Raw genomic sequence first — 12,328 nt, 5'->3', positions numbered from 1 at the left:
ACACGTTCATCATCATCCACACCATAGTGGTCCACTCACGTGTTTGATGAAGAGCTCAGGAAGGTGTTCATTGTCTTCCAGACATTTCTCCAGCTCTCCTACGAAGAACCTGACAGAGCCAGCAGAGAGGTGTCATCAGTCAGCACATGCAAACAGCACGAGCTCCACCCGACCCTCCTCCCATCCACACCATGACTGAACTTACTCTCTGTGCCAGTCGTAGATCTGGTGGATGTTCCCAAAGACGATTTTGTCTTTTCCTTTCATGTCGTCGGGGACGCCCTTTTCCTCGATCCTCTTCATGAAGCCCTGCAGGGTCACACAAGGTCAGCTGGCTGCTCTGCTTACTTCTCCTCAGTTAGAGATGTCAGATTAACAGCAAACCAAATGTTTTACATCCAGCCACAACAGAACAGCCCTGAGACTGCTGCTGAGCACAGTGCTTCTGTCAGCCCCTTTCATATCAAAGACACATTGATCTGAGGTTCTGTGCTCTTCATTAATGTACCAATTACAGCGAAAGATGATGGAGTTAGACAATGATGGTGAGGAATGGGCCTGTGCAGAGTAGATAATGCTGACTGGTGGTTGCAGGATAATCAGGCACGGATAAGCAGTAAGTGTCTCACCTCCACCACGATGCCCAGGTCTTTGACGTAGTCCTTCTCCGTCTGAATCAACTCGTTCAGAACAAACCTGAGCAGAATAACAGTAACATCAGCTGAGGACATGTCATCACTGTCAGCCTCTTGTTCCTGCTGCAGCAAGGCACCAACACTGTGCTCCACACTTGTGCTCCTAGTCTAAATGCAATGTGGTGGTTGTGGCAGTAATAGTAGTAGCAGAAGGAGTAAGGCTGTACTCACATCCGTCCTCTCATAGCTTTGGCTCTCTGCTCCAGCTCAGGATTTCGCGGCTGGACGGGCGTGGTTTGCTCTGGTGGAGACAGCGAGGCGAAGCCGGGGTACGCTCCTGGTTCCAGAGTCTGAGGAGAGGAGAGGAGGAGGTCAGGGTTTAGAGGTGAAATAAATAAAGCAATTGTTTGTCATAGATTTAGAAAAGCAGCTACAGCTCTGTGAAGTCTTCTTTTTGTTGAGTCCGTTTTATTTATTATTTTATTTATTTTATTTATACCAGAATCATAGACGTGGCTTTACAATATGAACAACATCCTGTGCCCTCTATCCAAAACCCACCAGCATCAGCATAATGACACTATAGTTCACGACAGCAGAGGGCAGCAGAAGCTCGTCTTTGGTAGCCATAAGGAACAGGTTGAAGGGCTGTGGGATTGTCAGTGTGTGCTGGTTTTGCTCTGTTAGAGCTCATGACATCATTTCGTACAGTAAATCATACACAAAGGTTGCACACTGTGTTGGCAAATGAGATGCAACAAAAACTGATTCAGCTCTTGGAAAAATAATGTTTCTTCCTCCAACCTCTGGATTTGAATCCTGTCCCGAGCGGCCCCCAGCCCAGTAATAATAAACAAACATACTGTTTTTCAGTGAGCTGGCCGGCCCTGCTGTGATCTCAGTCCCATTCAGAGCAATATCTCTGTATTTTAAAGTGGATGTCAGGCAGGACGAGGTCTCTGTCTACTACTTACACACTTGTTCACCTTGACGTATATCAAGTATTCAGAAAGGCATTGATGCACAGCCAACCATCACTGGATTACTTTTATCCTGAAGGAAACTTAAAAATGCGCTGACTCTCAGGCAAGAAGCACCTTGAACTGATGTAAAATAATGATTCCCTTTTTGCTGTTACGAACATCAGAGACAAACATATCCCCGGGAAGCGTATGTAAGTGTGAAATGAAAGTGTATCTTTACAGTATGTCTGCCTTACCTTCAACTGTCCTGGATATAGTGTCAAGGGCTATATCCTGTGTTTCATAATGGTTCATTTTTCTGGTCTGAATTTTAGTTATATTACAGAGAAACACAGAGAAAAAGTAATTCATCACTTTCCCCTGTGATGTTAATCCCACTGAAATGGAGCATTACAGTGTTTTAGTGTGAATAAATATGAACACAGACAAGATCAGGCTAAATGCACAAAGTACTGAAGATATGAAAAACGAAGAGATGATATATAATTCACAAGAACACTATAATGTTCATGCATTACTGTTGTTATTCCATATCTTCACTATTATATTCATTGTGTGAAAAGAGCGCGACATGTTGTGGAGGTGTCGCGGAGACGGCGGGTGAACAGGTTGTGTTCAGTCCCTCATTTTGAGGACAACTCATTTGCACAACATGTGTTTTTGGTCTGTGCTCATTTTAAAGAGAAGCCGTTTGTGACACACGCACACGATCACACACACTCACCATCTTGGTTTTAACCAGTTTTTCTATGGCGCTAACCAGCTCGGCAGCGCTGGGCACCTCAGAGGACGACTGCAGAGACGTTAGCAAGGATGAAGACTGAGAGAGGAAGAGGAGAAGAGGGTCAAAAGCAACAGCGTGTTAGAAAGATTGGGAGTGGAGGAGAGAAGGCAGGAAGAAAGACAGAAGGTCGTGGCCAAGAATGAAAGAAACAACGGCAGTGAAGGAGAGAAAAGCTGTTAGGTAGCAGAGGACAGCAGCAGATCAGAGCGGAGCTACACGTGCACACTGCAGGGTTTAAACCTGCAGACGTCAGCACCACCGATACAGCTGTTCTAAACCTCATCAAACTAACACATTACACTACTGTGTATAATAGAAATAAACAAATGAGTGACATGTATAAAAACAACTGAAAACAGATTGAAATTAAGAAAATCCAGAATTTACACAAATTGAATTAAAAAGAAACACTGATATGAAAAAATCATTCTAAAATAAAAGCTAAAAAGCTAAACTGAAAGCAGCAGCGCAGCAAAGTTAGGATTGAATAAACAAAGCTGATGTTAGTGGACACAAACAGGCTTCAGTCTACATGTGAATCTAACGCTGACTGGAGATCAGTTTCAGTCTCTAGTAAAAGACGACATCAGGACAGACCAGCGGTGAGAGCCTCCCCCTCCTCCCTCCCGTCTCCTCTCACCTTGTCGTCCTGAACCGACGGGTCCTTGATGATCTCCATGGGGGGAGGCAGAGGGGTGTGAGCCTCCTCGTCCTGCTCCTCCTCCCCGCCGCTCTGCATCCCAGAGGACGTCTTAGAGAGGAGGTTACCGTCTTTACTGAGGACTCTCTGAAGGAGACAGACGTACGACACAGAGTCAATTAGAGAGGACAAAAATCACTATTTACTATCATGTTATAAACATCACTTTATTGATCAAAATCAATAAATGTTGGCGTAAATAAATAGGGCAATAAATATATAAATAAACAAATATATAAAATTATACAAACAAGTCAATAAAGTTCAATAAATACATTAACTTTGATTTATTTCAGGGGAGTTTTAGTAACACATTTATTTAAGGTTAATAATAATAAAAAAGAAAAAAAATACCTGTGAATAAAGTTATTTTTAAAAAAACAATAAAAACATGTTTCTATATTGAACTATATTGATTCATTTATGTGGTTTTTTTTTTATTTATATATTGCCTCACAAGTTAGTTGGGTTTGTAGGATAACATTCTCTGAGCGTGTGAGTTAACTCTGGCAGGCTGATCAACTCAAACACAAAGCTGCGTTTGAGTTACATCCAGATTTGTTGTGTTAACCGAGGTCTGTGCTGCAGAATGTTTACATGCACTCAGCTGCCACAGAATGCCGTTTGAAGACGCTGACGAGGAACTCTGACTTTTGTTTCATTATTGTAACTAATGCTTTGTTGCTCCCCTACATAACAAACAAAAACAACTTTGGGTTGGATTGATCTGCTGAACACATGTTTTTCTTCTCACATCAGCTCCCCAATATTACTTATTGTCCTCATCTTAATCTTTAAAACCTCTGTTCCTGTTCCACGGCGTGTCCCTCATGGTCATTAAACTACAAGAATGAAGAAAAACAGCATTGTTTTCATCACACTGCCATGTTATCTTGCTTTATCAATTAGTTTTATTTTTAGGGTTTCAGACGTAAAATAAAAAAGTTGCTGAGTTTTGACAACAAATGAGGTCCAGGAAGTCAGCTTCCACTGTCAGTAATCTGTGAGTCATTTTGGAGTTTTATCAGTCTGTGTGTGTGTGTGTGTGTGTGTGTGTGTGTGTGTGTGTGTGTGTGTGGGATGTATATGCGTATGTGTGGGATGTATGTGTGTCAGACCCATTACACATGGAAAGAGGAAGTTAAGCTGTTTACTGTCCATTACTTGAAAGTAGACAGTATTAATGCATATTTTAACACCTCATGTAGGCAGGAACAGACACAACCAGAAAACTTCGTTGCAACATTACTGAACTAATTAATGCTGTTTCACCATTTTGATTTGTTTTTGAAAATTAGTGTGTGAGCACATAAATTATACCTTCTATATCAAACAAATAATAAGAAAATGATATTTACAACCAAGCAGCTCTATTACGTTTCAGTAACACTATCATTTTGGGAAATTGTCAGACAACCTGACAGCCTCAGAGTCGTTGAATATTAATGCAATACTTGATGTTTCCTGCTCTCCTTATTTGAGTTAGATAGCAAAGTGATGGCAACATTTCCTGCAAGAATGAATCAGAACTAAGAATAACTAAGCAAAAACACTGACAAAGTCTCAAAAAGGGGAACTGTCGTTAAGCAATTAAATGTCAACCGTTTTGCGAAATACCAGCTATTTAAAACCAAACCACAGCTGAAACATCCGACGGCCTACCTCATCGATGATGTCATCCTGCAGGCCAAGGTCAGGCTGTCCCAGGTCGATACTCTTCCTGCTCTCCTCTCTTCCTGATCCTGGTCCTGTCAATCAGATCATTACTCAAACACTCAGAGTAAATATATGAAAAGGTTTTGGAGCATGTAGGGGGTTCCAGCCCAATTCCAAAGTCCTACTGAGACTTGAAATAAGTTATCTATCACAGTGAACATTTAGTCACATTTCTTATGTCAAAGTTGTGTTATTGTTACACAATGATGGAGTGAAAACGTTTCCTGTTGGTGCCTTAAAGTAGGGCTAAATTACAAATGAAATTAGATATTTAAAACCAGCCAATCAGCCGCTTCTTTGCAAGAAAAAAATCATTCTTAACACTTGCAACAGTTTTACAAGACACATTTTCATTGTACTAAACTGAACTCAAACCGACGGCTGCATGATAGAAAAAAAAATCTAATACATTCTGGTATTTGAACTGTGGCAGCTTGTGGCAGAATCCAATCAGAGCTTCTTTTGGCTCAGTAAGGTCTCATTATTCTGCTGATGCTGAGTTGGTTTGCTACAGATTTGTGTTGACTGAGCTCAGCTTGTGGTCTGAATACAACCAGAACCTGTTGTTTTGTCTTACCAGTCTTCTTCTGTTTGTTATTGGGAAGTTTCTTGACGGAGCTGCCGTGGCTGAGGCGGCGGACTGGACTGGTCAGCCATTTTCTCAGAGTGTTTCCAGAGCGTTTGGGACCAGGAGAGCTGGACTGCAGGGAGCTGAGGGAAGGCTGGGGCTGAAGGTTCGCCACTGACTCGGTCTTTCCATCAGAGCCACTAACAGGATAATTTTCTGAAAGAAATCAGATAAAGTTTTCATGTTAGTGACATCCATCAGTCTTTGGTAGCGCTCACTTATTCTTATTCTTCATGTTTTGCAGGTAAATGGAGGAACACTTTATGTCGTCCTGTTCAATGTGTTTCTTTGTTGTGATTCAAACAGAGGTTGGTCTCTGCACTCTGTGTTTGACATTTACAGTCATGTTAAATCAGCTGATGAGAGTTCACCCACTCAAACATCGTCGATCGTTCATCACATTACTGCGAACAATCAAGTTCTCAATTATCTCAATAAATCAGAAAGAGGCTCTCTATGTGTGTGGACATGTACTGTATAATAAAGTTGTGGGGACATAAATCTGTCACATTGTGGGGACCCGCCTTCCTTCTGGGGACAAAACACAAGTACCCATAATGTAAAACATTACATTTTAGGGTGATGACTTGGTTGAAGATCGGGGTTAGTGTTAGGCAAGTAGTGGTTATGATAAACGTGTTTGTGTGTGTGTGTGTCTGTATGCATTAGTGCCCTGGCACCAAGCTCACCATCACTGGTAATGACACTTGTTGACAGTAAAAGCTTTAGTTCCAGCTGCATGTGTACAAGATCTCATTTTGATCTTTCACTATGAGGAATTAAAAACATCTTTCATTGAAATTATGACCGGTCAGCACACAGCACACAGATCTTTAAACTAGCCTTAATGTAAGCAGAGATATGCTGAAATTACGTTTTGACTTGAAAACATGAATGAGCTGCAGATATCTGTAACGTTACTCTGGTTCTGTCCCATTCTAACACATGTGCTCCAGTTAAATATGTTCAGGCATAGCAGCGTCATGTTTTGGCTCTTGGTGAGTGAGATCCAGATGATATTTTCTAGGAATGTCAAAGTCTGTTCAGCAGCTGCTCTCGTGTCTCACACTCCTCTGATAACCCTGTCACTTCTGACACATGTACCCATGTTGGAGATTAAATACTTCTCTCTTTAAATAGTTCAATGTGGAAATGTTTTAATTCAACGTTCGAGTGTTCAAGCAAAGGGAGAAATATTTGAAGCTGATTAAATATAAGCAGGAAACAGGAAATAAATCGTATATATCTAATGGGTGTGACATGTTACACTGAAATTACTGAGGTGTCAGTGCACTGTCTAACCATTTTTGCATAATTTGTGTGTGTGTGTGTGTGTGTGTGTGTGTGTGTGTGTCATGTGTCAGGAGTGTGGGAGATCAGCTGCACTCGCACACAGCTGGGAGCTACAGGCTGTGGTTGCTGCGGTGTTGGCGTGGTGTCCAAGTGTGTGTGTGTGTGTGTGTGTGTGTGTGTGTGTGTGTGTGTGTGTGTGTGTGTTTCAGGCAGGAAATGAAAAGTTAAGGGTCAGCAGAATCTTCTGGGGTGTTCTGCAGTACCTTCGATAGATGGGCTTTTTTTTGGTTTACCTTAATTTCTCTTCCTAGTCATTCCCTCCCTCCCTCCCTCCTCCTCCTTTTCTCTTCTTTTAATCTGAACTCTTCCTGTTTGTACACCGATGTTTGTTGCCGAGCTGCAGATGGCAAAAAAACCCCAAACGTGATATTTTTCATCTCTGTGACAATGTTCCCTGTAAGAACAGCAATAAAAACACTTTCACTTCCTAGATCGTGTCAGTTCAGATTTACTTGAGCACTGTGGGTTAATGAGTCTACATTAGTGTCAGCTGTTGGCTGTTGTTATCAGGAGTGTATCAGTATCAGGAGTGTGGCACAAATACAACTTTCTGTTCAAACACAGCAACCAAGGTCAGCCAGTGCTGCTGAGGTGCCTGCTACTCTCCTTCTCTCATGAAAAACTAATAAACAAACTTGTCAGAACAAAAATATGAAACTGCAGGGAGGTGGAGGGGGACATGGTAGACTGACTATATCTACAAAACACACACACACACACACACACACACACACACACACCTTTGTTGGTCTCCCTCATAATTTGCTCTTGCAAAGAATACTTAACCTTTAACTCACACTCAGCCTGGAATGTAGCATAGCCAACCTGCCCTGAAGGCAAACCAGGGAAATGTGTAAAGCACACCAAGACTTTAAGTATGAACCTGATGATGAGACTAAATCACAAACTACACCTTGAAAATATACTCTAAAATCCTACAGTCTGTAACCCTGAGACACTTTTTGATGAACTTGTACTTCTATTGGAAACATGAGTTGTTGCACTCAGTCACATGGTTTCCACAACCTTCTTTATCACTGTTAATTTCCAAGAATGCCTGTAATGGCTGATTTCATTTATCTGACAGATGGTGATTGAAAACTAAACAGCCAGCCAGCCTTTTATTTCAGGGAACATTTTGGAAACATTATTCAACATCTTTCTAAGTGCTGTATCGTAGGCATCTGGATGTGTTTCAGTTTCTTGAAGACGTTTCACCTCTCATCCAAGAGGCTTCTTCGGTTCTGAAAGGTTGTGGTGAAACGTCTTCAAGTAACAAGTCCAGTTGCCTATGATATAGAACTTAAAATTACCATGACCTGGATGACTGAGAACCTTCATCAACAATATTCTACATCGTTATCTAATAATTTGCACTAACACTGATAACCTTCACAGAGCATAAAGCACACAGGTGCAGTAATAATGAATAACATGGCACCACCTTCAATTATTTGAGCACAGCTGGAGGAATACTGCTGAACATGACCAGGACAGGACAGACATCAGGTCAAAGTAGGTCCTTTCCCCCAGGGAGCTTATTTATTCACGTTGTACTTGGTTTGGATTGGACATTAATCGAGTGTGTCTGTATGAGGAGACAGAAACTGAGAGCCATCAGCTCAGTTAGCTCAGTCCACAGCTCAGTTCACTGACAGTAACAACAGGTTCTGGCCCACCAACACTCCTGACTCATCATTCCTTTCCTCCCTCTCACTCACTCCCTGTCGTCACTCACTCCCGGTGTTTCAGTGCTTACTCCCTCAAGTGCTACTGAAATCCAGTCATGTGTTCAAAAGAGAGGGAAACATGTCATAGGTCACCTGTTCACCTGTGTGTGTGTGTGTGTGTGTGTGTGTGTGTGTGTGTGTGCTTTCATCACCACTGTCATAATGTGGCCTTGACAGCTGGCTGACCACAGAAACTCATCAAGGAGTAGAATGAGCACACACACACACACACACACACACACACACACCTCCTCAATCAGGGAAAAATGACGATGCAGAACCACAATGTGCTGCTGTCAGCAGCTGGGAGCTCATCAGTCACCACTACAACCAGGAACAGCTGTTTAAGGACCATTCCACACACTGAGCTTAAAGGTCCATCGTTGACACTGAACACAGAAACATGACAAAAATGCACTCTACACACAGGATCCCCTCATTTGGTGTTTCTAGAGCTTTTAGCCACGTCTCATAGCTTCCTCAGCGGAGGGAGGGGCTCAGGTGTTGCTCTGAAGTTGTTGTTGAAACCTCTCTGGCAAGTTCGCACAGAGCAAAAGACGTCAAATAACATCTTTGCTGACGTCAAACTTAAAGTTTCTATGACGGCCAGTTTTCACTCCATGCAGCAAAAGCTACAGGGAGGATTTGAACCCTGGGCCTTAACATCAGCAGCCTGCACAAGGAATGCACTTTACCAGGTGAGCCATTTACAGTATCGGCTTTATTTAATACCATGTTTTGCTCATCCAACCTTAATCAAGCAGGCTAATGTTCCATGGTTGGATGACCAAAACATAATATTCAATAAAGCTAATAAAGAACACTATAATATACATCAAAATAACTTTCATTAGTGCTCTCCATTGGAAGTCTTTTTAGTGTCGGAGAAGACGCTGAATTGATGTCTTTTGGATATGTCTGCTCACTGGGATGCATCTTCATCTCACAAAAGGACACTCCAGTTCTTTCATGACCTCAGATAGAGAAAAGGGACCAACAGCAGCAGGAAGCAGAAACTTGTCACACTAGTGGAACAAAGGTGACAAAAAAAAAAATGTAGCTGTACCGGTCTGTGTGACAGCCACGGAGTCTTGAGATGCTTTGGATCCAGCATTTCATCATCCACTGTATCTGTTCCTAGCAGCACGGCCACACCAACGCAACAATTTCCTGCCACAGAACTACAGCCCGGCATCCCTCTCACACAAATCACGTTTAACTTTGGGAACCACACACGCCACTTTCTACTACATGGTCAGTCTATTTTAGGATATAATGAGGAACGGGTTTTCAAATGTGCTAATGGTCATCATCAGTCATCACTAAGTGAGGTCCAGTGTTCATTTAAGAAGTGATAGTTGGAGAGAGAGTGCTGCAGCTTTAGTACTTTGCGTAACACTGAATACTGTGTGACACACTGACGGCCAAAGTCAGGTGAGACCAGACAAGGAAGCTTTTGTTTTGCAGCCGACAGAAAGACAGACCGTCTACTGTTAAAACCCCCATCACTCACCATCTTTAATCACACTCACACACACACACACACACACACACGCACACACACACACACACACACACTCTGTAATTACACTACACACACACATTTTGTCTATGAATGGCTGTATTGACAAGACAGTACTCAGGCGCACAAAGCTCAACACACACATACACATTATCGCTCCTCTTTGAGTACCTGACTGTGTTTTGTCTTGTTTGGTGGAAGCTTTTTAAAAAAGAGTTGCTGTGTGTCTGCCCTGACCGCTGAGCCAGGCAGGGAATCAAACCTTCAGCTACACTCTGCACTCAACCAGGACATGACTGTCACGCCCAAAATGTAAAACAATATGGCTCGTTTCCTTTTTGTTCTACTTGACACTTTTTTGTCAACTTAAGAAAAAGTTTTTTCACACACATAATAATAGTTGTGTTTTTTTTTGCCGGGGACAGACGCTGTTTTTCTGGCAGAAATGTGACGAAGAGTCGGTCGAACAGACAGGAGGACAGAGGCTTGTCCATGTATAACTGTATACAGTACGTGCTTGGATTTGGTGTCTTGCTTAAAGGGACAGTTCAAACCTAAATCAAAAACATTTATTAGTTCCTCTCTCCTGTAGTGCCATTTACAGAGTGAGTTGTGTTGAGTTTTGGAGATATCAGCTGTAGAGATGTCTTCCCTCTCTCCACTGTAATGGAACTAGATGGCACTCTCAAAATACATTTGAGAAACTCAACAGCAATGTCTCCTTTCATGAAATCATGACCTGGTTACAGAAGATAATCCACAGACCATGTTGTGGGCAGTTTCACGTAGGTTAGGAACTATTTTCTTTCCACCTTACTACACAGTATCACAGTGCAGAGGGAAGCGTGCATCTACTCATGGACGAGAGGCTCATGCTCATGATAGCGTACAATATAAAGATTAATGGCGTCCTCATCAGCTCGTTAGCTAGCCTCACGTCCATTAGATGCACATTTCCACTTCGGGCAGCGATACAGTTGACAGGTGTAGTTAAAAAAATGTTTTTTCTACATGAAACTGCTCATGACAAGGTCAATGAATGGATGAATGAATGAATGAATGAATGAATGAATGAATATCTTGAGTAACTGGGTCATGATTATCTGGAAAAATAAAATGTTTGGCACTTTGAGCGCCACAAGCTGAGTGGCTTGTACCAACTAGTTCCATTATATTCAAGAGAAAGCAAACATCTCTACAGCCAATATCTCCAAAACTCTGAAACTCACACCTAAGAGGAAAAAATAGGTACTTTTGATTTTAGGGTGAACTGTCCCTTTAAGAAAACTGCCCACTCTACAAGTAGGACCTGCTCTACCTGCTGAGCCACAACCATCCAAAATGATTATATCACTGACGCTTATAGCTGACTTTTACATGCTTTCAATATTGAAAATAATTATAAAAAATAAAACAGTTTGTTAACTTGCTGGTCAGAAAAGCAAAATAGATACACCTACTCTAATAGGCATGCTGCTTTATGCACCTTGAGTTATTTAGCAGCATTTCTTTTATTTAAATTGATTGAGCAATGGACAGATTAAGTTCCACTGTATTTGAAATCTACCATTCACCAGTAGCTGAAATCACACACAAACGCAGGCTTGGCTCACACCGCTGTCATGTACAGGAGGCACAATGACAAATTCAAACTAAACCACAACTAACACACACGCACTTGCGATCAGGATTCCAGCTTTAGTTGCCAAAATAGTTGAGGTAGCTGCAGCAGTAGTTATCCCGGACTGTGTGGAATGTGAAAACCAGTGGAATTCCCCTTTAACTCAAAATCAAATAGAGATAGAGGAGTATTTGTATTACATTAGAAGTATTAACATTGTAGTCCTCTCTCCCTCCGCCCGCCTCATCATGCTTTTTTTATCAATGACAGGAAGAGACAGTAATCTGGCGTGATGACATTCCTCTCATACCTCTCTCTCTCTCCCTCTCTCTCCCTCCTGTGCCTTACACATCTGACACACACAACTATACTATCTACACAAACAGATACTACTGCTAGTTATTATCTTACCACTCTAAATATACCAGCACCACTGCATCACACAGACTGACTTACATGCGAGGCTTGACTTCATGTGGATCAGAAAAGTTACTGGGGCTTCAGATGATATTTTGTAAAATGGAGACTTGTTTGTAGTGTGGATACAAACACACACACCACACACACACAGTCCCTATGGTCTCCTATCAAGAGGAAGACACACAGATAAAATGAGCTTTAATCGAGTCTTGAAAGCATTCAGCATTGCAGATAAA

At 41.9% G+C, this 12,328-nt stretch overlaps 1 protein-coding gene across 3 annotated transcripts in view; it reads right to left on the bottom strand.

Annotated features, from left to right (window-relative positions):
- The window catches only part of kalrna (kalirin RhoGEF kinase a), a 154,900-nt gene that overhangs the window by 17,955 nt on the left and 124,617 nt on the right, over positions 1 to 12,328 (bottom strand). For 2 of the 3 annotated variants that reach the window (XM_084362220.1, XM_084362221.1), the window contains exons 41-48: positions 5,396 to 5,602; positions 4,765 to 4,850; positions 3,043 to 3,189; positions 2,343 to 2,438; positions 867 to 985; positions 630 to 696; positions 206 to 309; positions 40 to 109 (exon numbers count right to left, since the gene is read on the bottom strand). In XM_084362220.1, coding sequence (XP_084218346.1) covers positions 40 to 109; positions 206 to 309; positions 630 to 696; positions 867 to 985; positions 2,343 to 2,438; positions 3,043 to 3,189; positions 4,765 to 4,850; positions 5,396 to 5,602 — 896 coding nt within the window. The remainder of the gene's footprint in view (positions 1 to 39; positions 110 to 205; positions 310 to 629; positions 697 to 866; positions 986 to 2,342; positions 2,439 to 3,042; positions 3,190 to 4,764; positions 4,851 to 5,395; positions 5,603 to 12,328) is intronic. The other variant, XM_084362222.1, reaches the window with a different exon arrangement.

Source organism: Pagrus pagrus (assembly GCF_965226575.1).
Source record: "Pagrus pagrus genome assembly, chromosome: 9".
NCBI classification, from domain to species: domain Eukaryota; kingdom Metazoa; phylum Chordata; class Actinopteri; order Spariformes; family Sparidae; genus Pagrus; species Pagrus pagrus.
This window is presented reverse-complemented; position numbering and strand designations above follow the sequence as displayed.